The 26,459-nt window shown below is 48.2% G+C and overlaps 9 protein-coding genes across 9 annotated transcripts; 6 read left to right on the top strand and 3 right to left on the bottom strand.

Annotated features, from left to right (window-relative positions):
- Positions 1-6,870: 6,870 nt before the first annotated feature.
- N7479_007766 (uncharacterized protein) lies at positions 6,871-8,819 on the top strand (the record flags this gene model as incomplete). The annotated part of the gene is made up of 3 exons (XM_057255460.1): positions 6,871-7,302; positions 7,371-7,644; positions 7,711-8,819. 3 exons carry the CDS (start codon positions 6,871-6,873, stop codon positions 8,817-8,819), a joined length of 1,815 nt encoding a protein of 604 aa, XP_057109322.1.
- A 128-nt stretch (positions 8,820-8,947) lies between these two features.
- N7479_007765 (uncharacterized protein) lies at positions 8,948-9,201 on the bottom strand (the record flags this gene model as incomplete). The annotated part of the gene is given in 2 exon segments (XM_057255459.1): positions 8,948-9,052; positions 9,070-9,201. 2 exon segments carry the CDS (start codon positions 9,199-9,201, stop codon positions 8,948-8,950), a joined length of 237 nt encoding a protein of 78 aa, XP_057109321.1.
- A 430-nt stretch (positions 9,202-9,631) lies between these two features.
- Positions 9,632-10,651, top strand: N7479_007764 (mitochondrial 54S ribosomal protein uL15m; the record flags this gene model as incomplete). Its single annotated transcript, XM_057255458.1, has 2 exons — positions 9,632-9,948; positions 10,036-10,651. The coding sequence occupies 2 exons, from the start codon at positions 9,632-9,634 to the stop codon at positions 10,649-10,651; spliced, it is 933 nt and encodes a 310-aa protein (XP_057109320.1).
- A 1,150-nt stretch (positions 10,652-11,801) lies between these two features.
- Positions 11,802-13,775, bottom strand: N7479_007763 (Calcium/calmodulin-dependent/calcium-dependent protein kinase; the record flags this gene model as incomplete). Its single annotated transcript, XM_057255457.1, has 1 exon — positions 11,802-13,775. One exon carries the CDS (start codon positions 13,773-13,775, stop codon positions 11,802-11,804), a length of 1,974 nt encoding a protein of 657 aa, XP_057109319.1.
- A 1,119-nt stretch (positions 13,776-14,894) lies between these two features.
- N7479_007762 (SH3 domain-containing protein) lies at positions 14,895-17,375 on the top strand (the record flags this gene model as incomplete). Its single annotated transcript, XM_057255456.1, has 4 exons — positions 14,895-14,922; positions 14,992-15,333; positions 15,389-16,203; positions 16,260-17,375. The coding sequence occupies 4 exons, from the start codon at positions 14,895-14,897 to the stop codon at positions 17,373-17,375; spliced, it is 2,301 nt and encodes a 766-aa protein (XP_057109318.1).
- A 632-nt stretch (positions 17,376-18,007) lies between these two features.
- Positions 18,008-18,979, top strand: N7479_007761 (uncharacterized protein; the record flags this gene model as incomplete). The annotated part of the gene is made up of 3 exons (XM_057255455.1): positions 18,008-18,345; positions 18,402-18,730; positions 18,822-18,979. 3 exons carry the CDS (start codon positions 18,008-18,010, stop codon positions 18,977-18,979), a joined length of 825 nt encoding a protein of 274 aa, XP_057109317.1.
- Positions 18,980-19,671: 692 nt separating this feature from the next.
- Positions 19,672-20,322, bottom strand: N7479_007760 (DNA-binding domain-containing protein; the record flags this gene model as incomplete). The annotated part of the gene is made up of 1 exon (XM_057255454.1): positions 19,672-20,322. The coding sequence occupies one exon, from the start codon at positions 20,320-20,322 to the stop codon at positions 19,672-19,674; it is 651 nt and encodes a 216-aa protein (XP_057109316.1).
- A 780-nt stretch (positions 20,323-21,102) lies between these two features.
- Positions 21,103-22,398, top strand: N7479_007759 (PQ-loop repeat-containing protein; the record flags this gene model as incomplete). The annotated part of the gene is made up of 1 exon (XM_057255453.1): positions 21,103-22,398. The coding sequence occupies one exon, from the start codon at positions 21,103-21,105 to the stop codon at positions 22,396-22,398; it is 1,296 nt and encodes a 431-aa protein (XP_057109315.1).
- A 1,061-nt stretch (positions 22,399-23,459) lies between these two features.
- Positions 23,460-25,551, top strand: N7479_007758 (uncharacterized protein; the record flags this gene model as incomplete). Its single annotated transcript, XM_057255452.1, has 2 exons — positions 23,460-23,644; positions 23,712-25,551. 2 exons carry the CDS (start codon positions 23,460-23,462, stop codon positions 25,549-25,551), a joined length of 2,025 nt encoding a protein of 674 aa, XP_057109314.1.
- Positions 25,552-26,459: the final 908 nt, after the last annotated feature.

Here is a 26,459-nt window from a genome sequence, read left to right as displayed (position 1 = left end):
ACCTTGGAAGTGAGATTTGGCCTCAACCCGCGATTGCCGAAGAGAAGAAAAAGTTGAAAGGAACACGACGGGTGAGAGGGCGGTTACGCCAAAGGCACAAACCCGTCACAGGCCTGTGTTCCCTGGTTATGGCCACGACCATGTCTCAATGGAGTCTGCCTCGGAGACCTTGAAAGGAAAAAGGCGTCGTCAGCCACCAACTCCGGGAGGTCAAAGATTTAGTTTCAACTGATATAGATTCGGAGACGCAATGAATGATGATAGAAAATGCGATTGGGTCTAGGTTTGGGGATCTTCACGGTTCTTTCTCGTCATTTACCTAGGTCTGCAGATATTCGGTGATTTAGCGATCTGTGAGGTGTCGATGACTGTGACATATGGCCTGTTCATCCACGGGTACCGTGCAGGCGAGGGTAGTCTGATCCACAGAAAATCAGCAAGTGACAATGTGAAGTTTCCATTGGAAGGGTTCTTTTGCGTATCCATACTTCTTTTGAATTTACTCCTCCCACTATTATTGCATATTTGTATTTCACATCCACAATATCCAAGAGGATACAGTGCTACGGAGTACTGGCTGCAGATTGGAAACAAGCCCAGCTCGCCTCGGGACTGTACCTGGCATTGCAACACGTCTTGGACCGGGGGAAAGGAGTCATTTTCCCATAGGACAGCTTACAGAGTTGAACCACTTTTGTTATTTATTTGAGTTCTCATTTCCATCGAAATAAAAAGAACAGTGAAAAAAAAAAAGTGAAAACAAGAAGTGGCTCCCGGATGTAGACGGGAATGTGATCGTGTGTACGGAGTACACCTTGTGCTATACTCCTAGTAAAGAAAGGGAGTTAGATTTTGTACGCGTTAACTGATCCACCATCCACAGCAATAAATCTAAGTAAAATTTTAATTTTAAGGCAGAACAATTATTTCCTGTTGGAATCGGATACCATATAGTGTGTTCCGACTGGGATCGTCAAGTCGTGACCGCTACGCATATTTTAATATTTATTGTCAGAGCTCTAGACTCTCGAGACCAATGCCCTCTAGGGCTCCATGTCCCTGGTATTATTAAGCCTCGAAAAACTAATCTTAGACGCTCAAAGCGACTGAGACAATGCTACGTAATAGATCTTATGCTCCCCCACACTTTTATGTTGGCATGTCTACCGAGTACATTATTGTATGGATTCTGGACTCTTAACTATATACAACATTGTAGTATATGCATGTTGCATTCTAACCAATAGAAGATAATACAACACCGTCAGCCGGAATAGACAAATTTTAGATTCTACACCGTCGGAACTGCGTTGATCGTTTTATCACCCATGAGCCACCGAGCGGGGGGCGAGAAGAGTATCGATTACCCCGAGCAAGGCTCCATCGAGTCAACGGAACAGTAGATTCTCGAATCCGCCAAAGTCAAATCACGAGAAGCAAACAAGTCTTTGATGTATTCCCAAAAAGTCAAGATTCGAGACCATGCTAGTCTCCGCGCCAGCGCCAGAGCCCGAAACCAGCGCTTTGCTTTGTGAGGTGCTCGGGGCGCTTTGCAGAATCTAGACAAATTTTGAGATATGTCCTAGTCAAGCAAAAAAGTCAAAAAGCTAAAAAGTAAAACATGCAAATGAATAGCCGATTATTGCCCCCCTCAATCTGCTCTTGTCTTTGAAACCTTTTTGAGCATGTGGGTTGTGTGGGACTCGCCCACCCCCTCTACGGAGTATGCACTCCCTTTGGCTTTTAGCTCCTGTGCGCACGGGGCTGAAGCATGAAGTCTGGAATCGGAAATCAGCCTCAAAAGACATCAACTGATGGCTCGAGATGACCCCGTTCTGTCACACGGCCCTGTGCCCGAGCCCGTTTGCATTTGCCCTTGACAAAGTGTGCACTTCTGGGGGTCGAGGGTCCAGGTCAGGTTGGTGCGGTCTGTCTGTGACTGCTCGAGGGTAAAGGGAGAAGGCAACCCTCTACGGAGTAGGTGGCGTGCAGTTGGGTAAAACGGATCTGGTCATTGTGAGATATCCATAGATCTGGGTACCAATCAGTCTTACAGCCACAGAATAACTTCAAGGTATACTGTACATCGTACTTTGTATATACTACAACATACTAACTCTGTATAGAACGTTGTACGAAGTACTTCATATACAATATAGTATGACTCCGACGTCATAGGGGAACTAGATAGGTAATATTGATTAGTGACAATTGATAGAGGACCGGATCCGCAATTTCGAGTCGCCAATTAATTCCACCAACTTCCACCTGGGTGTTGGGTCTAGTAAGAATGACACTATAAGGAGAAAAAGAGGTTCCTTCCATCTTCGACCAGTTGAAGCGACGATCCCCTTTTGAGATGTTTGCATGCCGTCTCGTCTCCTTCATCCCGGAAGTGGGTCGAATAATTACGCCAGGAAGGGGAGATTAATAGTAGCAGCCTCATATACTCCGTATTGAAATGGAAAACAGAACATTTGAATGTTTAGCACCGAGCGCATCAGATAATACGCAATGACATATATAATTGCAACCCGTATATCTCATGGTTGTGAGTGCGGAGCAAATCCCAGATAATGTAATAGCGAAACTACCTAGACTACGTTATGTGATATCGAGACAATTTCTATACTGTTTAATATCCATGTTGCTCTTAGTACTTTGTAGGCACCCGCAAGGATGGGATGCAAGGAGCCGTGCTGGGTAAGAGGCACAGCAAGGTGGTTGAACACGGCGTTGAGATAAGTAATTTCCCAAGGCGTACACTTTTGTTTGGCCTTGCGACGCATCAGATAAGTTACCTGAACCCAAAAAAAAACCGCAGTTTAAAGTCACAATATTCCAAACAATTAAAAAATTTCAGAGGAGGTTGATGCCGGGCGCAGAGCGCATGTACCGGAATCCAAGCCCCGTGTAATGATGAAGGAAGGTGTCAGGGTCAACGTGTAATTAATAGAGCCACAAAAGCATCCTGGTTGTGATAGTTGAGACTAAGATGTACTCCGTACTATCTACGGAGTAAGCCGGTTATTATATCTGCTTGCATGGGTTAACCATTATACTATAAAAGTAGCTACTCCATACGGAGTAGCGAGTATACAATATAAGGACTACAACGTAATTTAGTGATCGGCTTCAGCTTTGCTAAGTTAGATCAGCCACCTGGGTACGGAGTACACTTCAACCATTATTAACCAGGGTTAGATCCTAGATTATCTCGTACGGAGTACGGAGTACACTACCCGCAACAAGGTGTGCACCGGAAACTTTGGATATTCAGGCGTCGCCAATCAAAATGCAATATCAAATTGTGGTTCTGCGCAAAGTGCTGCGGATATGTTTCTAAGTGCCCCGTGACTGTAGGATTGGTACGGAGTACAGAGTACGGATATTATTGTACTTCGGACATAAGGTAGTAAATGTGAGCTCGGATGATTTCCAGGATGGGATGGGGTTCCGCGTGCATCAGGTTGACAACACAGATGTCCGTAGACAATACATCCTTCACGACTCTATGAGAATATCACGATCATAGCGGTCGCAGTCAACTGCATGCGCCAATGGTCGAGGGTACAACTTGTCCAAGAGTGATCATCGGTGGGATCCTGGCTATAGCACAGGGGGCTGATACTTTTTTTTTTTTTTCTCTAGACCTGATCCTTCCAAGGGCCGACTTCTTTTTTCATACAACATAAAAAAAAAGGAATTAAATATATATATTATTTCCCACTTCCAGGTGAACTCTGCAGGTAGTACTGTGCCGAGTAATCTCACCCGCGAAAGGCGATAGGTAAAACTTGTGGAGCTGTCGGGAATTGTGCACAAGTCGAAATGAACTGCCGCAACCGGGATGGCAAGGTAGAGACTCCATTTTAGAAGACACACTTTTTTTTTTTTCTATTTTAGATCCACCAAAGAGAAGAGAAGATGAAGTGACTGTAATCAAGGGGGTAACAAAAGGGTACTTTGTAAGGCTCCCGGTCAAACACCTTTTGAAGCTGACTCCTAGGCTCCCTTGTAGGACTGTGACGAGTGAACACGTCCTTGGCCCAAAACAGTAAAAGACGGGGGTCACTTCAAGTAATTTACCAATCAAGTGTCGCCTCCAAGGCTTTCAGTTCAACATCGACCTTCCAAGGTTTTGAAATAAATTTTTTTAAAAAAAACCAATCGACAACGGCATGGATCGTCTAACAAGATGGAGCACTATGACACAGTGGACTTTTCCCTTCAAAATCCACCTTCTCTACCTGGGGGTTCTAGAAACGAAACATCTTCCGTGGCGGTGGCTCAGAAACCCAAGTGGAGAGAGGTTTCTTTTCAAATTTTTTTTTTTAATTTCGCCAGATGAGCTCTTTTTATTTTTATGAAGGTCCACGATTTGCTAACACCCGGGTTCTCAGCTTGACCGTGGTTTTACCGCCAAGATAGGACTTGGATTCTCCCTTTGGAGGTTACCCAAGTTGCTGGTTTCGGACATGAGGTGGCGTGATAGACCAAGTGTCTCTTGTGAGAGTCCCGATGATCTTTCAGGAAGGTTTCTTGAAGATTCAAGAGGTTTAATATGTATACCTTTTGCATGCGCCTAGGCGGAGAGTACTTGGAGTACTAAATGATTAGATGCCCCGTGCGTACTTACCGTTAAAGAGACCAGAGACCACACCTTCAGGGACCACTTCCATATCACGGAGTAGCGGGATGTTAATCACTCCGTAATTTTTTTTTTTTGTATAGCTTGCGAGGGAGTGTGCACATCTTTGGAAACAATCACCTCGGCCTTTTCTCGAAGGGATGACCGTTGGGACGCCACGAGTGGCCGATGGATTCCAATTCCACCAGCCGATCTGGGCCCGTTGCACTTTTTCGGCTTTCCAGCCTACTGCACTGGATCACAAGTGCAACTACATGCCACCTTACCTGAGGCTTTTCCGCCTAGATGGGTCGAACAGTGTTTTGAGTGAAACAGCCTGTTCTTACTGGGGCCAACAACTGGTATATTCCACTATAGGCTCGGCTTAACACAGGGGCGCTTGGACGGGACACAAATACCGACAGAGGTACCAGTAGTACTCCGTACTTTTGCACTAAATTAGGTATGTGGTGACCTGTACTCCGTAGTAGAGAAAAATAGCTTGGGGAAGTCCAGTGCATAAAAGCCGGACGAATTAAATGACGGGATTCCGGCCCTCCTCCGAGGCTCCTGAACTATCAAATTGGTCCATCACTGGAACAGTATCCTGTAATTATGATGAGATTCTCACCCCTGAAATCATAAACAGGAAAGTCCTCCGGGACAGTGGGCTGTAGGGGGAGACGCGGGATGAGAAGACTTCCACAAAGACACGAACATACCAAATGACTATAACCCGTACTTCCGTACTAACTATGAGAACCAATGACTGATAGCGGCTAACAAAGTCGGGGGGTACGCGATTACGGGTGTGATAGAGAGCAAAAAGCCCATGGACCGTGGACCGGTCGTACACGGGATAAATTAACACCAAAAAGAGAAAAAAGGAAAAAAAAAAAAAGGCAAGAAATTTGGCCCACCTGAGACTTTTAGTGGACCATTCCTACAAAATACAACATAGGTATACGTGTATACTGTCATATTGTCTCTAATTGGCTAAATTCTTAGTAATTTTGCCTTCTTACATAAGAATGCACCATTCTTACCGAGACTCCCGATCTTCCCTCTTTTTGGTCTCTTTGGGCTCTATGGCTCTATGGTCTCTGGTTTCTCTCTGGTTTCTCCCCTAAACCAAGTAATTGATCTTCCATTCTCTCATTATTGGTCTCATTTTTTTTTCCCTACCTTTTCCATTCCTTTCCAGTGTATACTATGTACAACTACCAGCCACTGTGCTCAAACCCTCCCTAAGCCCCGCGCTTCCCGGCAACCCCCTTTAGCCCTTTTTTTTTTTTTTTCTTTGCAGGACGGAGGCGTACCTACATGCTTGCGCACCCTCACAGCCCTTCACCTCGCATAACACGGTTTGGTAATTTATTGACACTAAACCCAACTTGCAAAAGTATTATTGGATCTGATATGGGTCTCAGGATTGAACTCCCTTTTTTCTCCTCTCTTTTGAATTCAACTTGAATTCAACTTGATTTGGGTTTTACTATTTTTTTGTTTTATAGCTTTATTATATTATCTCTTTTTTCACTAGTTCCATACTGTCATTTTAGGGCAAATGTGAGGCCCTAAACATTCTGTGACCTACCCTTTTTTTAGCATCCACTTGGAACTCCCCATGGCTCTGACATCAACCGGTATTTTCAGATTTTATTTACCTTGTCACTTTATTGGGTAGAATTATATTATTTTTCCCTACTAAACCCGGAACCCCAAACGAGCCCAGAAAGGAGGATCAACCTGGACCTGCGTCCGGGTCAAACTCTGTGCCAACTATCACTTTCTCCGGGTTAAGAGATGATGCCTTGATAATTTTATTTTATATTATTTTATTTCTATTTTTCCTATTTTTTAATATTTTATTTTTCCCTTCTCTTAGTGGAGCAACCGGATCTCTCTCTTTATCACTACTTTCCTTATATGGGCCTATCGTGGCTACTCTATATACATCATCCAAACTCCCTGAAAGGTCTATATTCACTTTTCCCTCACTTGGAACACCTCTCCCTCCTTGATTGCATTCCAATTGGACAAGAAAACAAATCACTTGTTTTCTATTGATTGGCTCTATTTTCACTTTTTAATAGAGAAGAACATGGGTCACTGAAACTCCTCGGTTCTCTCCGCCGACGCCTTTATTTGCTTTGATCAAAAAAAAAAAAAAAAAGAAAAAGAAAAAAGAAATAAAACTCCATGTGTCGAGCTCTCCGTTCATCACTTACACTTTCCCTATGTCTTCCACTGTGGACTTCCATTCCTCCTTTTCGACACCGGGAGTTCCAACCATCGACTTAACTGAGGATCACCCGTTGAAGGCTCTAGAGAGCCAAACCTCGGGATCCTCTCGGATTGTTCCTATTCGGAACGGTCTACCTACCCCTCCTCACGATATGACCGGCGTCACCTACAATGCTATGCCACCTATCGCATATGGGGGGAATCCGAACGGGATGCACTCGCACATCTATGGCCATTCGCGTCCCCAGTTCGATTCCATTTCTTCGTCGATGGCCGCCATGAAACCTAGTCACAGCGCGACTAAAGAAGCCCCAGCGACGGAACCAACTGCTCAGAAGAAGTCAACCGGTGCAACTGGATCGCAACTCCGAATTCCTTCATCCATCAACAGCAGCAAGGGCAGTTTGGCTGAGTTTGCAGCTCAGGTGAGGATTTCTGGGTCTACAGGAGTGACGTTATAACATGAACTAATATCTTTGTTTTTTTTATGTAGATGACCTGTCTATTCTGGTTCGAAAAGACCTCCAAACTACAAGCCATCGAAGATCGCCAACACCCCGTTCCTTCCCTGGTCGCCGAGGCCATGCCCACCATTGGATTTCAGAAATGGGTTGCCACAATTCTCTCCACTACGCAAGTCAGCCAGAATGTCATTCTACTGGCCCTTCTGTTTATCTACCGCCTCAAGAAGTTCAACTCCGGGGTCAAGGGCAAGAAAGGCAGCGAGTTCCGGTTGATGACGGTTGCGTTGATGCTCGGCAATAAATGTGAGTGATTCTTATCGGGTTCACCGCCCTGGACTTGATTGGACAAATTAGCTGACTCATCTGCAGACCTCGACGATAACACTTACACCAATAAGACGTGGGCTGAGGTATCGGGCATTGCGGTGCATGAGATTCACATTATGGAGGTCGAGTTTCTGAGCAACATTCGCTATGATCTGTTCTCCTCTGAGACCGAGTGGTCCCAGTGGCACACCAAGCTAGGGCTCTTCGGAGACTACTTCAACCAGGCCTCGATGCTACCCGTCGAACCAGTCACCATGCTCCGTGTTTCGCCTCCCCGCATCCAATCGCAGTCGCCATCCAAGTTGCCGTCGCCTGGTACCGATGTCTTCCGTTCCCAGTCGCAGCCGAATTGGTATATGCCACCCAGTGGATTGCCATACTCGTTGCCGCCACAATCGATGGGCGCCGAGCCTGCGATAGGAGGCTCTCGGAAACGCAGCCGCGATGAGAATGATGATCTTCACCCGACCAAGCGGCTTGCTCTCTCTTCCGCCACATCTGCTCCTTCGATGACTGTCCCGGTGACTGCCATGAATGCGATGCCCACCCTACCACCCGTCTTGACTCCCACTTCTGCCCCGGTGGCACCGATGAACGTTTCTCGTCTTCCGCCTCCTCACCAACCACCTCCCCTCCCAACTTCCTATCCCGTATCTCAAACGCTCCCTCCCACAGCACCCTCCCAGCTTCCAGCTATTATGCCTCCTATCTACAATCGGCCGCCGAATTGGCAGCAGATGCCTCCTCTCTCTGTGCCCCCAATGCCATCCAGCATGTACAACACCACTTCATTGCCAGAACTAGGCCGGCACCACCAGAGCCCATTCGGCGTGTCTTCTGCCACCGTCTCGCCAGCCGGATCAACCTATTCTGTCCACACCCCGCAGACACACCTCTCTCCTTCCTTCTTCCTCGCCAACCGCAACTCGCCTTACCGGCCAGTGCGTTCTGTCAACACCTTGCTGATTCCACCTCCATCAAGCTCTCTACAGCAGCAGCGCAATGTTCCATTTGACCATATGCACTACCAGCCGCTTGGAAAGGGTACCACTTCTCGCAAGACCGGCCTTCTACCCTACATCCAGCCTGATGCGTGGAACCAACCTCCTTACTTGCACCCCATCTACCCACCTTCCGGTTACTCTGGTTGAAGCATTCTGTACTCCTATCTTTACTACTCTCATCTCCTGAGTTTATGACTTGACCGCGCCACGACCCGTCACACGAGAAAAAAAAAAGACCATCTCATTCGCTGTACACCCTTTTTATCCCCTTCTTTTTACTTGTCTTCCTTTTTCGACTGCACAGATTTCCCCCCCTTTTCACGACTGTATCTGGCATATCCTCGGCGCTCCATTTTAGAAGGAAATCGGTTTTCGCCTCCCTGTAGACGAGATTAACCTCGGGGATGGCATCTGCGGCGTTATTCTTGACTTTGATTTCGCCCATGTCCGTCGAATGTACCTCAGGGCACATCGGCAGTGTACTGCTCTCGCATTTTGCATCCATACGGCGTTTTACTTTGGCAGACATAGCTTTAGCTCTGCAGCATATGAATCTAGATTTACCAAGTGGTAATTTCTCTTCGCTTGAAATCAACGTTTTTATTGTATAATATCAATTAATTATTGTAGTGGAGGTAGCTACATAGTTAGCAAAGAAAGCTCCAAATTGAAGAGTGACCCAGTTACCCGACCGTCTGAATCCACATCGATAAATATGTATATTGAAAAATGAAACGTAACAAAAACATGTCTAATGCACTTGTCAGAATGCCTAATATCCTTTTAAAAAAAAAGTCCAAACAAGCAACACAGTTCTTGGTGCACAGGTCGACTTTTATACATACTGTAGTTAGGGCCCGGAGTCGGATCAAACATAACCCGCCCCGACAGAGATCTCGAAACTCACCACCAAACCCGCGATTTCAGCACCAGCAAGCCCATAACCACAACCACACACTATGTCTCCCCGGTTGATGGGACTGCCCACGCGGCTGGCACAGTTTTCAGCCCGGCCATTCCAACAGGCCTCCCCACTCGCCTTCCTCCTCCCACAATCCCAGCAAACCCGCAACAATTCTATCCTAGCCTCCCTCTCCGACAACCCGACTGCCTACAACAAGCGCATCCGTCGAGGCCGCGGTCCCGCTTCAGGCAAGGGTAAGACCTCCGGTCGTGGACACAAGGGTCAAGGCCAGCACGGCAAAGTCCCAGCAGGCTTCAATGGTGGTCAGACCAAGGATATCGTCGTGCACGGCGAGCGCGGCGGCGTCAACATGTAAATCGTCCTCCCTTGTCAAAAGCACCCCAATTCTCTTTCCCCACAAAGCACATCTCTAATCAAACCCCTTTCTTCGGAATCCAGCTTCTCCGTCGAAATGGCAACCGTCAACCTCGACCGAATCCAATACTGGATCGACCAAGGCCGCCTCAACCCCAAACAACCCATCACAATGAAAGAGCTCTACAAGAGCGGGTGCATCAGCCGACCCATCGACGGCCTCAAGATCCTCGGCGACGGCGCCGAATCCCTGAAACAACCACTCCACGTCGTTGCCTCGCGCGTCTCCGCCTCCGCTATCGCCGCCATCGAATCCACCGGCGGCTCGGTGACTACCCGCTACTACACTCCGCAATCCATCCGCCGCATCCTCGACGGCGAGACACATACCTTCCTGTCGGCTGCGTGGGCGCGCGCTAGTGGCTCAGAGAAGCTCTACAAGGTCGCTGGGGTTCGCTCGCCGTTCTCTTGGATGCAGTGGAGTACTGTGCTCAACCACCACCAGATGAAGTACCGGCTGCCGGATCCGACGAAGCGTAAGGATATTGAGTATTATCGTGATCCTGCGCATCGGGGATATCTTGCGCATCTGCTTAAGCCGCTTGAGGGTCCTAGTTTGTTCTTCCGTTCTCCCGAGGAGAGAAAGTCGACTGCTGGTGTTAAGAAGGAGAAGGTTCTGCCTGCGAATAGGCTTTGGTAGATTTGAGTGGGTTTGGGGAGAATCTCATACTTGATCTCCGTTTGGTTGTTTGGCATTGTTTTTTTAAGGCTGGTTTGCACTGGTCTACTGTATATGTATAAATATGTTCTGTTGGATACGTTAGGCTTTGCAATTAGATGTTTCTTGGCCTTTTTTCCCCCTTTTCTATTCTTCTGGGAGAGCTCCAAGGCCGCGGAATGACCTATGAGCACGATGTTCATGCATTTGGTAAATGTATCTGGTTATAGATTAAAAAGGCAACTGCCGGACCTGTGAAAAGCGAGCATGTCTATGTACCCTGTACTATTATTCTGACTCCTGGTGATTTGATAGCTACATATGTAATTATTACCTTCAGCTATAACACCGAAAAGACATCCGAATGTTATCTGAATAAAACGTTCATAGTATCACGAGCCAAGTGAATTAGATTATTCGTCCTACGTCGTCAAGGACAGAGGCCGCATGACCAGCCGACCATTCTTGTGAATTGCAAGATATAATAAATAGCTTGATTATTATGTCTTGTACCGTACTTAGGACAGACCAGCCACCCAGACAGATATTTCACCAAAAATTGAGAAGAGAAGACCAAAGCCAGATCAGTAAACATGAATCAAAGATCCACAGGTATAAAAGTACACCAGTAAAAGTGACCAAGCCAAGTTGACCACGCAAAGCGAAGAACCAAACTGACGAATGCTCATGCAACATCCGACAGAATGGCAATAATAAGATGAAACGCCACGCTTGCTATAAGAGTAAATCATAATCGTCCGTCTCGTGATGCGAAGGCCTAAGCCAGAATCCAACCAACCCCCAAATCCAAAAATCAAGAATGCACTGCTAGGGGGGATATCGAGAGTAGATTGCGGAAAAACACAGAAATAAAAGGCACGTACGGACAATCTTGAGCCGAAATAAAGCAAGAAGCAATAAAATAAAATAAAATAAAGGGGTATCATAGTGGTTTCAGAGGGTCCCGAGAGCATCGGCGCTTGTTGAATGTTCAGCGACTGAAATGAGGGCCATAAGACCGTAAGAAATTTGACGTTAAAACGTGAAGACAATCTCATCTGCTTTGGAGTCCAAATGTAAGGGCAGGTTGTGAGGTTGCTAATCATCAAATGGAAGAAAAGATGAGCAAAGCTCATAGTCTCCACACAGCATCAGGTGAGGGTTCAGTTGCCTCACGAACCTCTCGTAGCCAGGACGAAGCTAGTACATCGCGGATAGTCCAACGCTTGTTGGGATCCATTTCGAGGCACCCGCGGATCAAGTCGAGGGCGTACTGGCGATCCCGACGAAGGTGACCATCTATAGTGTCACCGAATACGGCATTAGAATCCCAGGTTCCGCTGAGAATATTTGCTTGAATACGAGGAGCGAAAGAGTCTTGGAAAGGTCGCGAACCGACGATGACTGTATAGACGATAACGCCAAAGGCCCAGATGTCGACTGAAGGGTGAACGAAAACCTCTACTGATTGAAGCAGTTCGGGCGATGCATATTCTAGACTACCCGCCACACTGGTACTGGACCCAGCAGGGCCCATTTGCTGAGGCGGCGGACGGTCAGCGGCATCCTCGTACGGATCAGGAGAGTCGCCACCGTTATCGATGGACATCCATTCCGCCATCCCGAAATCACACAGTACCAAGGTCGAAGATGTTGTGCCATCAGGAGACTCAATAGGATCGAGCAAGCAGTTCTCTAGCTTGATATCTCGATGAACCACGCGGGCGTCTTCGTGCAGGTAGCGGATTGCACTGCCTAATTGGTATACATATTTCTTTGCTAGTTGCGTATCTAGACCAGACCGATTTTGGCGGACTAGGTCGAAGAGAGTGCCACCAATAGCAAGTTTGGTGAAGCAAAACGTGGCGTAATCTGTTTCGTACACGGCATCGAGCGTCAATACATGTGGGTGGCTGAGGTACCGCCAGACTCGCACTTCATGGTCAAATTCGGCTTGCACTTCGTCATTTTCGTGCTCACTTCGCCCTGTAAGCTGCTTTTTCACGATCTTCACCGCAAGTCTTTTGGTTTCACCGTGTTTTTCAGCTTTATAGGCCTCTTTCACCGTACTGAAACCCCCAAACCCGATTTGCTTTCCGAGAACATAGTCGTCTCCAACCATCTGGCCTTCATCATCAGGTTGAGGAGCAGGCTCTTCAACGTTGTTCCACATGGAAAGAAACATACTGGCGGGCGACTTGCCACTCGAGTTAGTCGATCGTCGAGAACTGTGCCGGGTGGAGTTCCGAAGGCTGCTGCTGCGATCGAAAGTAGAGCTGCGCTTGCTTCCGAAAGGAGTTGCGATCCCTCCAGACCAGGAGCTGCTGCGGTCTTCAGGCGATGCAAAGGATGTTGGCGACGGCACGCAAAATGGCGACAGCAACGTGTGGCTAGAGTCATCGGGAGGGGTTCGTACCTCGTCCATGACCGGAGATACCGTCGATTGCGATGTAAGGGATGTGGGACGATGAAGCTCTGAGCCCGTGGTCGAGCCATTTTCAGATCTCGCAAAGGGCTGGGCTCTGGATTCCCCGGTCGGGAAACTCCGATCCAAAGATCGTTTGGGGCTCCAGCATGGGGACTCGTGATTCAGTTCGACATGCTCATCATCTTGTGAAAGAGCATTCCGGAGTCCAGAACTACGAGACTCAAACTTTTGCGGTGGACGGTTCTTCACATCTCCCATCGACAGTGGCTCCTCCAATGGAATCTGTTTACCGGAGTCCACAGAGACCTTCGGGTTGAAAGAAATCGAGGGTCGACCAGTGTGCAGATAGCTATCGAGAGGGGACCCCTGCACTTCATTGGGCTTGTGTGGGAAGTCGTCGGCATCGTCTACGTGGTGTTGCTCACCGGGGCGAGGGACGGAGATGGGAGGGGTCGCTGAGTGTAGATCACTTAACAAACTGTGGTCTTTATCAGTATCGTGGCGACGCGCATAATCATGAGATTGATTGGTGTGATCGCTTTCGATACCATCGCCCACTGTTGTCGCTTTCCTCCCAGCATTTTCATTTGTCCATGACTTTTTACGCTCATGAAACTTCGTTTCAATCCTTAAACCTGACAATCCACTTGCCAATCCGGCCCTCTCGCTATGTGCCATGCCCTAACGAGGAACACGAGGCGGAAATTGTCGTATTGTCAGCCCGTGATAGGGTCGCAGAAGGGTTATATAACCCTCTACTTAGCTTTTCTGTTACGCTTTCTGATGGCTGTTGAAGATGATTATGATTGTGGGGGTGATAGCGTCAAAAGTGGGGACAAAAGGTTTGATATAGTGGTGATGTAAAGGAAGTCGTGATTGAAGAGGAAGTTTTTTGGACTTGAATATGAAAAAAAATTCGAGATAAAACACGATGGGTACAAACAAAGGTAGTAAGAGAGAGATTGAAAGTGAGGTATTGATGAAGTAGTCTCCGCTACTGAGAGGGGAGAAAAACCGGGGAAACCCGGACGATGGCGAGAACTGCAAATCACCTGATTAAAGGGCAACCCTGGCCCTAATTTCCCTACATGACCAGAGATACAGCGGGAAATAGGGCCATGCTGGGTAATTATTACTATTGTTCTCCACAGTGTTGTGTAGTATGTATAGACCTTTCGTTTGATTAGTGCCCAGAAGATATTACCTATACTTAGCTGTCTGGAAAAAAGCCCAATCTATTTACAATACCATAGTAGGCATACAAAGGTCGATATACCATAGAAGCTCTGGCCAGTCGGCCACTATTGCGTGCCCGCACATGGGTTCAGGGGTCAAACCATGGGTTTAACCGCGCGCAAGGGGCGCCTGTTTGGGAAGACCTCCTTTTGGCTTTTGGAGATGTGAAAGGAGTTACAACTCAGACTCGACGTCGCCTTGCCAGACATCTCTTTGTCCTTTTTTTTCCCTTCTCTTTTTCTCCTTGTCGCTCTGGCAGTAATTTATTTCTTGTGTCAACCTCCGTGCTGGACCGAAGTGCAGACCAGCCCCCACCATTCTCATTCAAGGCACTGTCTCTCATTCAGACCAATTCTCCAAGTGCTCGCGACAATCGCTCGAACTTTTTTCTTTACTGTCTAGCATTCGTGTGTTACTTGGATACAGGAAATTGAAGGCTCGCGCATTGCTTTTGTCGGGCGCTTGTCTTTTAATTTCCATATTCCTGCGCTAGTCACTGGTTGCGCTCACGACTTATTTCAATCCAATTGCTCTTGACACCACACTCATTTACACTGCAGCATGACTAGGCCTCAAATTATCCGAGCTGGTAGGTCGAATGCTTCCCGGGCGCGAGGCCAATTGGTTCGAAGTTAAAGGTGTTGACCATTACCTCTAGATACCTTGGATCTTCAAGATCATGATACCCCTTCCGCCAAAGATCACACCAAAAAACCCGAACATCCAGATCCTCTTGGGAGCGGCCGGCCTGCTCCCCATCAAGAACTTTCTATTCGCAATGCTGAACAAGATTCGCAAGCGGAGATAAAGGGCGGACTAGACAAGAATCACGAATACCGTGGTGACAAGGAGGCGTATCGAGAACCCAACGACGAGGAAGATGATGAGGATGAAAATCACTACGACCATGAAGATGGTGATATGGCAGATGGTGAAAGCGATGATATGATGGACGATGATATGATGGACAAAATCTCCAGCTCACCTTCTATCGATGATGGTACGGATTCTCGGGGATTATAGGTGTTAATCGGGTATTAGCTGATGTTATACAGAGGACATCGATTTTGAGTTTGTATATGCGCTTCACAACTTCGTCGCAACAGTCGATGGGCAAGCAAATGCCGCAAAGGGTGATACCATGGTTCTTCTCGACGACAGCAACAGCTACTGGTGGCTTGTGCGCGTGGTGAAGGATGGCAGCATCGGTTACCTCCCTGCGGAACACATTGAAACACCAACTGAAAGGCTGGCTAGATTGAATAAACACAGAAACGTGGATTTATCTGCGACCATGTTGGGCGACAATAACGAAAAGTCAAAGAATCCTTTGAAAAAAGCTATGCGCCGTCGGAATGCGAAGACCGTCAACTTCGGGGCCCCGACATACATCGACGCCTCCGATGTCGACTACTCAACGGACGATGATTCCGAACACGGCGACTTTTTCAACGACGATGAGACTCTGGACGGAGAAGAGGAAGATGTCCAAGAGCAAGCCGAAGATAATATTGTCGTGGAACCTCTGAGGCCCAAAGCCCAGAAAGAAAACTCCCCAGAGCATGCCGATGTCAACGGTGCGGAGAAACAAGATTCGCAGCGTTCAAGCTCTGATCGACGCCCATCCAGTGAAGAGTTCTTTGAGGCCGAAGGTAAAAACACTCAACTCTACTGCCCTCGGATAGTATTTGGAACTTACTTTTATAAAGTAGAACCCCCTGTCAGTAGATCCAGAAATGGCACTGTACGAAACACCGATTCCTTCTTCAAAGACGACACTGCCGAGCCCAAGAAGATTTCTCTCACGCCAAATCTCCTGCGCGATATTCGCGATGAAAACAGCACAAACACCTTGGCTGAATGGAAAGAGGTACGTTTCCCATCGTGAGTTTATCTAAAGGTTAATTGACTGACATTTTGGTGAAGCCTCGTGGAAGCTTTGAATCTATCGAAAAGGGCTCCAACTCACAGGACAAAATCAAAGAGAAAGAGGAGAAGAAACGAAAAGACAAGAAACCTGGAATGCTCAGCGGGTTATTCAAACGCAAGAAGAGCAAAGATGACATTGAAGACCCAGAAAAGTCTCCTGCAGACCCGGCATTCCGCACATCGCCCCAACCTAAGACCTCGATGGAGTCTATCTCATCAAAGTCTATGTCCCCCGAACAACAGCGGCCGTCTAAGCCCCAGAAATTCTCGAACAACAAGCTACACAAGCAGCCCCCAGGAATCATGAAGGTTGATCCAGTCCTTGACCCTGCGATGGCCGAGTTCGCCAGAGGCAATGAGGCTATTAACCAGAGTCAGGGTAGCAAGAGCATTCGGCAGGTGCCACTGCAAGAAGAAAGAGAAAGCAGCTACGAAGACTGTGAAATTGTGTTACAATCGCCTATTAGCCAATCGAGTCCTTCCAAGGACCCCTTTGCTACTCCGCTCGAATCCATGGACTCTCTGGAATCGCCTGTTGATCGACCATCTAGTGAAGCTCAATGGAGAGGTCCCAATGATCCAGCCCAAACAACGGCTAGATCGGCGTCTGTTACATCTCCACCCCAGAAATTCGTCCCTACGCTGGCTGGAAATGAACCAGAGTCCCCTATCAATATTTCTCCCGTGGAAGCATATTCTCCCATGAGCGCACGCGGCTCCACAAATAATGCCTCTCCTCGAGAAGTGCGCTCTCTATCGCCCCCATCTCCGCCATCATCACCCGGTCAGAGCATTATTTACCCCAAGGGTAGCATGGCTGCTCCAGCCTCACTCGACACCCTTTCCGTGGACACTCCGACGTGGAGTGACTCCAGTCTACGATCATATATGGACGAAGAAAACGACATTCGTGACTTGTTTATTATTGTCCACGACAAATCAAATGTACCTCCTGCTGGCCCTGACCACCCCATCACCGGTCGTTTATTCAAGGAGGAAAGCAAGAGACTCAAGGAGATGAACACTCAGCTTGATGAAATGCTTGTGAACTGGATGTCACAGCGGACTAACAGCTCGACCTCCACTCGTCGCATTCAGAGTCCGCCCGTATAACTAAGGTGTGTACACTCGAAACCATGTGTTGATAGACGATCCGCCTTGCATGTCGATGAAGGCCAGGATATTTTGAATGTGCTGGGCGCATCACTTTTGGTCGGCCTTCATTCTTTCCTTTCACCTTTCACCTTTATTTTTTCCTTTCCGTGTTGGGTTTTGATGCCATTGTTTGGCGCAAATTCTTTTTCTCCATTTTTCCATCGCCCCAAGGAGCGACGTGACCCTGAACGTCTAACGGCCAGCTCCATTTACACCATGCTTTCCATCTTTTTCTTCGATTTTCACCGGAATACCCCGACTCATCCGTGTTTTTGTTTCTTTCACATCTTGTCATTCAAGATTGAACCGCTGTATCTCAACACAATATCAGTTGCCAAACATATTTTCTTAGAAAAGCAAAGAAATATTAGGTAAATGGACACCCCTCCACTGTATGCAGATAAGCAAGTGATCAGTATTTGATTGGAGAGAAGGTGCATTCCAACTTCCGGCGGAAGATCGACGGTCTTGCGGGCAGGTCAGCCGCACCATGTATAAGTAGGCCACAAGTCATCTGTCTGACATAAATAAACCCCTTTGTCTTTCCTATTGATGCGATAGAATTTCCTTGACATATTCGTCACATCAACATGGCAGATCCATACGCTTACAACTCAAACTCAACTACGCCGAGCGGGGTTGGCTACTATCCCCCAGAGGATCAGTCTCAGTACCCGGCATATGGTCATCAGCCCTATGGAACCCAAGAGCCGCACTATAACCCGGGATCAGAGCATTACCAGCCCAGTCCAAACCCAAACCAAGCCTATGCTCCACAGCAAAGTTCCTACCACCTCGCGCCTGATCCATATGGATCCTCTATGGAGAGAAGCTATACGCCGACAGGGCAGCCAGACTATCTTGGGCCGGTGACTCCTACAGAGCACCAAAATACGCAAGACAGAATCCCCGAAAATGCAGGATACTAGTGAGTGGGCAATATATGCACCTAGCTGTGAAAACTCATATTAACACCGATCCTAGTAACAACCATCCAGCCGACCAACCACGGTACGTACCCTCCACAAGTCCCCACCCACCCGGGGTGTATGTATCGGAGCCAGAAGATTCGCAGCACGATGGAATGGGCGAGCAACGCTCCGATACAGACACCGACGCTGACCGGGGTGTGGACCGTGGACTCGGGGGTTCGCTCGCTGGTGGCGTGGCGGGCTATTACCTCGGTCATAAGAAGGAACATGGCTTGCTGGGTGCGATTGGCGGTGCTCTCCTCGGGAACTTCCTGGAGGACAAGGTGAAGGATCACAAGAAGCAAGACGATGATAGTCAAGATGAGAATGGGCATGATCACAGTGATCATCATCACCGCCACCGCCGTCACCACCGCCACCACCATCATGACCATCGGAGCCATTCGGGGCACAGTAGTCATAGCGGTCATAGTGGGCACTCTCACAGTAGACACTCTCACAGCGGGCACTCTCACAGCGGGCACTCTCACAGCGGGCACTCTCACAGCGGGCACTCTCACAGCGGACACTCTCATAGTTCCCATCGTAGCAGCCATTCGAGGCACCACGATGAGGATGAATACTGAGTAAAGCTCGATCTCAGACAGTGTTCTTTTGCCTAGGCCTTCTTTTGTCCCCCTCTTTCTTCTATCGTACTACAGTCTAGGCACATGTCATGGAAAATGGGCTATGTGCTTTCCTTTGCTCGAGGTCTAGTATCGAGTTAGAGACAGCATTCTTATCTTGATACATTTCCTTTCGATCATGGTTTATTTTTGTCTCCAGGAGTATCTGTTTAATTACCATATTGTATACTCTCCGACGAAGACTCCATTTCGACATGTGTAACATAAATCCAGACCTTCCTGGTGGTTGATTATCCTTTATCAATTTGACGATTATGTATAATGAGAGAATGAATATTTGGTCATGTGGATTTGCAAACGAAATACCCATGTGATCAATCCACATGTGCATGTTCCAGTCCTCGTGGTCCCGACCTCGTAATCCGTATTTTGTCGCCTGTCAGCCGGAGATAATGAGAGCTTCGGTCATTTAGTTCAATATTTGCATCTAGAAAATCTCCTCAAATCGGCGTGGTAACTCTAGATATCCCTCGATCTCTTATGAGTATGTCACAGTTCTCCCACCGAGTATCGTCTACACCAGCCTCTTTCTCCGTCCCTCGCAATGTTGGATTTGCTCTCTTCCCTCTCATTGGATGGTTTTTTTTGGCCTGGTGATGAAAAGCAGCCATAGACATGTCAGAGAGTCCACACTCTCTAATCTTCATCCAATTCCTCTGTTTCAGGTGCAGAGACACGCCGAGAGACTGGCCTCCGGGTCCGCTGGCGCGGACGTATTTCGCGACTTTGATTCTCAGAGCGAGCAACCTCTGCCGTCTGTGTTAAACCAGCATCGAGGACGCTAGTTACTCGCTTTCGCAGCTTCGGGCTGAGATTATCAAGATCATCAGCCACTTCTTCAAGCAATTCTATAGCCTTCCGAATTTTTTTCTTTATTTGGTCCTTGTTTGACGCAAAGCTATTGAGATTGCTCAAAGGGCGTTGTAGATCAGGGTGTTGTGAAGGGCGGCGAGCAATAAATCTGTAAGGCCAGTTGCGGCCAACCTGTTTCTCGATTCCATCGCGAGCAAGTATTCGATTTGCCTCGGCTTCTACCATACCAGGGGTAGGAGGAGTATGAGCAGCCTCAAGGGAAGTCATCCACTGATCCAGTTCTTTCTCTTGAATAGAATTAAGAGTTTTGCGGAGCGCAGTAGGAGGACCGGCGCCGAGGATTCGTCTGCGAAGCAGATCGTACGAAATGTCGAATTCCCGGGCCAATACTGCGATTTTTGCTTTATCACGCTCCTTGTATGCCTTGATTGCATTTGCCACGCGAATTTCTCTCTCAAGGGAGTATTTGACCATGGTGGTGGTGAGGGAGGAGGTCAACATGAATAATTATGTACATAATTAATAACGCATGTCTATTGTGTTGGCTTGGCATAGAGTAAAACTACCTAGTGATTCTTCCTATGTCATGTCCACAGACGCGTTCTTCTCTACTATGCTGTATACATGTATGGATTTTTTTATATTGAAATTGTAGCTTCTAATGGTTTTCTGTACATCCAGGCATATGGAGATCCATGGACTTGAGATGTGTCATTTCGACTTCCAACCTTGGAAGCCCGGGAGGTTGGGGTGATGTAGAATCTTGGAGTCTGTATAAAATATTTGACTAATTGATCATGATAGCCAGCATGGCCTCCATCATACAATACCATCATTAATGATGTGTCACCTAAATACAGCTGGGCTGCACCCTGCATTTCCAAGTTCGGAGAAGCCCTGATACGTCCATTTAGGTATGGATGGATGCTTATCGCATGAGTCATCCGATCTGCCCCGATGAACTCGATAAGACGATTCAGCTCTCGTGACACTGCAGAATGACCTCCAGGGTTGTTCTCTCCTGTTCTTGCTTTTGTTCGTTTACTTATTGGTTTCTCTTTCCAAGCTTGATCAATCTATTAGCTCTATTAGACTTAGAGTACGGAGTATACATACCTCTGTTATTCACCTTCACATCAGATTCGCTTATCGCCTCTACCCCATACTTTGATGCCCCCTACACGAGTCACTAGTCACTACCTGAGGCTCTACCAAGCCACTGCATCTATCAAAGACATCCCCCATTGATAAACCATGTTTCCTCCGTTATTACGAAACCTCCTTTCTGGGACCCTTCCTTCCCACTGTGAACCGACCTCGCCCTTCCTGACCGCCGTCTCCTCGCATCTCCACATCTGTATCCCCACCCCTCTCGCGGCGATCTCATCCGTTCTTGGGACCCTCAGCATAGTCTCATGGCTCTTCGCACAACTACCCCAGATTTATAAGAACTTCCAATTGCAATCGACGTCGGGCTTATCAATATTTTTCTTGGTAATCTGGTGTCTTGGTGATGCGAGCAACCTCGTTGGAGCGCTATACACCCGGCAGGCAGGGTGGCAGGTGGTGATTGCCGGTTATTACGTCTTTGTTGATATCACTCTGGTATTCCAGTTCTTCTGGTACACCCATTATAAAGCTCGCCGAAATGATTCGTATAGCAACCTGCCACACTCGCACGACTCGGCGCGAGGAGTCATTCAAGGCGTGCCTCTTCCAGGCGACGAATCAGCACGTCAGACCCCAGCTCCCGTCAAGATGGACAACAAGCGCTCCGAGGCCAAGGATATGGGCTTCCAGGTAGGATCGGTACTTAACTCGAGCCATGGGCAAGCGGCCTCATACTCAAACGAGAAATTGAGCTCCTCGCGTCGATCCGTGAGGATGAGCAGCAGCGCGCACAGCCTGCCATTCGCACTGCCCCGCACGATGCTCATGGCATCATTGCTCTGTGCCGTACTCGCCAATGCTGCTCCCACTGATAAACCTCATCCGCCCATTTCTGACGTACCACAGGAGGCCCTCGTCGAGATCATCGGCCGCGTCTTCTCCTGGATGTCAACAATCCTGTATCTCGGCTCGCGCCCTCCACAGCTATACAAGAACTATAAGCGCAAGAGCACCGAAGGTCTCTCCCCACTGCTCTTCATGGCCGCCTTCTGTGGGAACCTGTTTTACTCCAGCTCGTTGCTCACCAACCCGAACGCTTGGTCCGATTTTTCCCCATACGGCGGTGGCGGTTGGGCTGATGACCACGGTAACGACCGTCTGGAGTGGATCGGACGCGCTACCCCGTTCTTCCTGGGTGCCTTCGGTGTCTTGGGACTCGATGGGTTCATGGGCGTTCAGTTTCTCATGTATGGCGATGGTCCGGACCACGACGATGGGGGTGATCCAAAACGCGGTCGAGACCGTTGGAGGCATGTTCACGGCTGGATGCGCGGTTGGATCCCCTCTTATTCGCCTCGGAGAGAGTCCGGGGTATCTTCGGTCCCTCGAGAGGGACAGGCTCTGTTGGGCGCAGAGCGTGGCCAATACGGCACTGTCTGATGGCTGTCTATATGCGTCTCTCTTATTTTTTTTTTTTTTTTTTCTTGCCCACGTTTTTTTGCGCAGGGAAGGTATGATATACATGATGTGATGACTTCAGGGCTTTATTTTTTTCCTCCTAGCTTTTCTTTTATTTTCCTGTCTTTTGTCTGGGTGCATTGAGTGTTATTAGTACGTCAAGCGTTCGCCTTCATTCGCTATCCGACGTGTGTTTTCCGGGCGTTTTGGGGCTGGCATATAGACTCGGCCTATACTCCGAGACCTCCTATTCCCTGGTGGTCTCGTGTAATGCATTATTGTCTTTAAATTTCATGGCATGTCTTGGATTTCTCGCTTACTGATGGGCCATAGCGTTTACATATAACTATTGTACAAGAATAGACAAGGCTATTAAAAGACCTATGCCACTTTAGGAAACTCAAAAAGTCAGGAAGGGGCCACCGGCATAGCGCCGATCGAGACAAAACGTGGCTAGACAATCCGCGCCCCAGCCTTGATCGCCTCCATTTGATTCCCTGTCAGGTTTTTCGTTTCATGAATTTCCTCTGATTTGACGAGCGTGTAGTGAGAAATATAGCGTCTGACAATACGCCCAATTTCCCCAATTTCCCAAATTTCCCGAAGGATACGAGAATCCGAGACGGCAAGAGACAGCAAGCCATGCCAAGCCCTAAGTGGAAGGACAACAGAAGACTCCAATTTCCCCATTCTAGGCGCTCAGTTGATGTGTACCTGATTCTTCAATATTAAGTCAGCCAAGTGTATGCAGGAACCAATGGCCTTGCGTTGAACGAGACAATCCTCTCGCTTTAAATTGCCAGTTATCCGCCGAGTGGAGCGCAAACGCCACAAGCCGGCGATGGCAACAAAACGGTTCAACCACGATGCATCTTACTTTCCAACACCTGGGGAGACTAGGTACTAAGTAAAGATCCGGGCTAAAAGCCCGCGATCTCCTCATTTTGATTTACTTGCTCATCCAAAATTATATTTTTTTGCCGACCCTTTGTGGTGTTTACTCGCCCGTCCATTCGTTTACATTCGCTAGCTTCTGTACAAAAATGTTGTTCCGAAGCCATTTGGTGTGGCTTGCCCACGCTCTTCCGGCAGTTGCACACACTATAACCACGCCTACTTGTGAATCTGAGAACTTGATTAAGGATGTGAATTTTGAGACCATTGATCTCGATGATAGTGTGTGGACTGTCCTACCCCCTAACGGCGGTGCCGCTGTTGATGGATACCTGTTCGTATTTACCTAGCCATATGTAAGGTTCCTTGTAGAATGTGAACTGACTCGTGTTTTGTGGTAGGCATCTGAGTGCTGAAGCTATCCAATCACAGACCCTGTTGGTCCAGACAGTTACCGGCGCCGTTGCGGAAGAGAGCTATACTGTCTCTTTCGATTTCCGGCAGAAAGCTGGCTCGGTTGTTGATACAACCACTTGTACCGTGAATCTCGTACTCAACGGCGCAGATGTCGGCACCAGCACTCTCGCAGCCGGCTCCTGGAAGACCATCTCCAAGGAATGGACGACTGCTAGCTCAGATGTCGACATTTTCATCATGATTGATTGTCCTGATGCGACAACCTGGGGCACAACAGTGGATGTGAACAACATCTCGTTCGAGAAGAGCTGTGGTTCATCCACCTCGACCAGTGTCTCGGTCCCTACCAAGACTCCATCGAGCTCGTCTGTGGCTACCAGCACTCCGCTTATTCCTTCTGCCTCCACATCTGGCCACACCAGCTCCGTGGGATCGGGATCTTCATCGCACGTCTCCTCTGTCTCGCCAAGTAGCACTCTAGGTCCTATTACCCTGACCACCACCATCATTGGGCCTGTAGACCCCACCTCTACCAGTGCCATTGAGTCCTCGGCCTCAACCTCTGGTGTACCAGCATCTTCTGAGCCCGCCACACTGACAACCACTAGCACCGGGCCCGTAGACACCACCTCAACCAGTGCCATTGATTCCTCGGCCTCGACCTCTGGAGCCCAAACATCTTCCGAGTCCATCGCACAGACAACCTCTGTGTCTGAGGGGCCTACCAGCTCTTCCCCGGCTGGAACCCCTACACCGGATATGACAACCTCTACTGTGTTCACCACCCGCACTTCAACTATCACAGCCTGTCCCTCAACTGTCACCGACTGCCCGGCCACCGACAAGACAACTCACGTTACAACCGAGACTATCGTCCTCTCGACCACCATCTGCCCCGTTGAAGACGTAACAACCACTACCGAGGGACCTAGCCCTACCGGTCCAGCTGGAACCCCTACACCGGATATGACAACCTCTAGTGTGTTCAGCACCCGCACTTCGACCATCACGGCCTGCCCCTCGACTGTCACCGACTGCCCAGCCACCGACAAGACAACTCACGTTACAACTGAGACTATCTTCGTCTCGGTCACCATCTGCCCTGTTGAAGATGTAACCAGCACTACCGAGGGACCCAGCCCTACCGGCCCATCTGGCAACGGCAACGGCAATGACTACACAGTCTCAACAATCTTCTCAACCAGAACCGTAACTCTGACTCAATGCCCGGCAACTGTGACCGACTGCCCAGGCCGTGACCAGACAACACACGTCACGACCGAGACCGTCGTTGTTGGTACCACTTCGGTCCCCATCAACACCGCCGTGACTACCACAGCACCTGGCGCAGTGTACACATCATCTGTTCCTGTGCAGACGACGGATGTTGTTGTTGGCACTGAGACGAGCACTCTGACTCTTTACTCTGTCATCACCGCCACAGGCTCGGCCACTACCGAGGGAGGTGTTGTCAGTGAGACTAGTGTTTCTCACGTTGGTGGAAATGGATCCGATTCCGAAGGTTCGACCGGTTCTAGCTCAGGCGTCTCCCCTGGCACCAGTACCGGCCACCCCTCCATCCTACCCAGCCTCACACGCACACGCATCAGCTCAGCTATCCCTTCAAGCCTCACCCGCATCCACACAGCCACTCCTCCTACTACCACGGGTGCAGGTGCGGACGCAGGCTCAGGATCGGGCTCTACCACTGAAAGCAGCAGCCCAGCAAGTACATCACCCGTGTTCAATGGTGCTTCGTCCTTCACTATTTCTAGCGCTGTGTCTGGCTTTGGCGCTCTCGCCGCTCTCGCGCTTTTCCTTTGAGTACATATCTAGTTCCTTGGGGTCTTTTGGATATGGGTTATGGACTTTCAATTTTGTTTTTCGATAATTGAGTATAAAGTAATATATCCAGTAAAGCTTCTATGTACTTACCTTGATCTAGAAGCTCGAGCTTGAGCTTTTGAAATCCCAAATTAAGACACGAACAATCCTTTGAGTCAGTTCACATAGCCCCCATTCAATATAATTCTTATATTTTATTTTATTATATATACATTTGATATTCCTTTGCTTTTACTATAAGGTTTTTATATACGCCTATGCAATTGGTTGCTCTCAATATTCTCTTTATCAGCGGGCTTGTCACAGCCCATTTAGAGGCAGTGTAGGGAACCCTCCAAGTTGTGAATCATTCCCTTCCATATGATTATAATCTAGGCATGACCTGGCCGCCTGACATAAGAGTGTAGATCTAGATGTAGTATACCAATCACATCGGCAGACCGGTCACCTATACTTCAGTGATATACAATATCGGCACAAGAACAACCCAGAACAGAAGTGAGAAACATGAAATTATAGACTACGATTATGACAAATGCTACACGAAGTACCTATCCACTCGAAACCATTAATGTACAACGTACGTTATATTAATCTGGTACGGAGAGTACTTGTGTCCTCTTATTTGCCTCCCCCGCCCTCAGATAAAAGGAGGGGGGAAGTTGCCCGATTTTTCCGATTTTTCCCTTAGACTACGGGGTTTGGGGGGGGATTCCAATTTGGGAGTTCTCCTACATTGTTTTCGAATCATATGGTGCAGCTAAGAAATACGGAGATGCTTTGTTTCAGGGAAAAAAGCTGCCGAATGTAGCCGGTCGGGCATCATTGATCTTATCCTGTTTTGGTCTTTTTTTCTTTTTACCCCATAGGTTCAGCCCTTGAATTTA

This window comes from Penicillium vulpinum (genome assembly GCF_028829585.1).
Source record: "Penicillium vulpinum strain IBT 29486 chromosome Unknown utg000003l_segment0_segment0, whole genome shotgun sequence".
In the NCBI taxonomy this organism is placed as follows: domain Eukaryota; kingdom Fungi; phylum Ascomycota; class Eurotiomycetes; order Eurotiales; family Aspergillaceae; genus Penicillium; species Penicillium vulpinum.
Note: the sequence above shows the minus strand (reverse complement) of the source record. Positions and strands in the feature narration are given on the sequence as shown.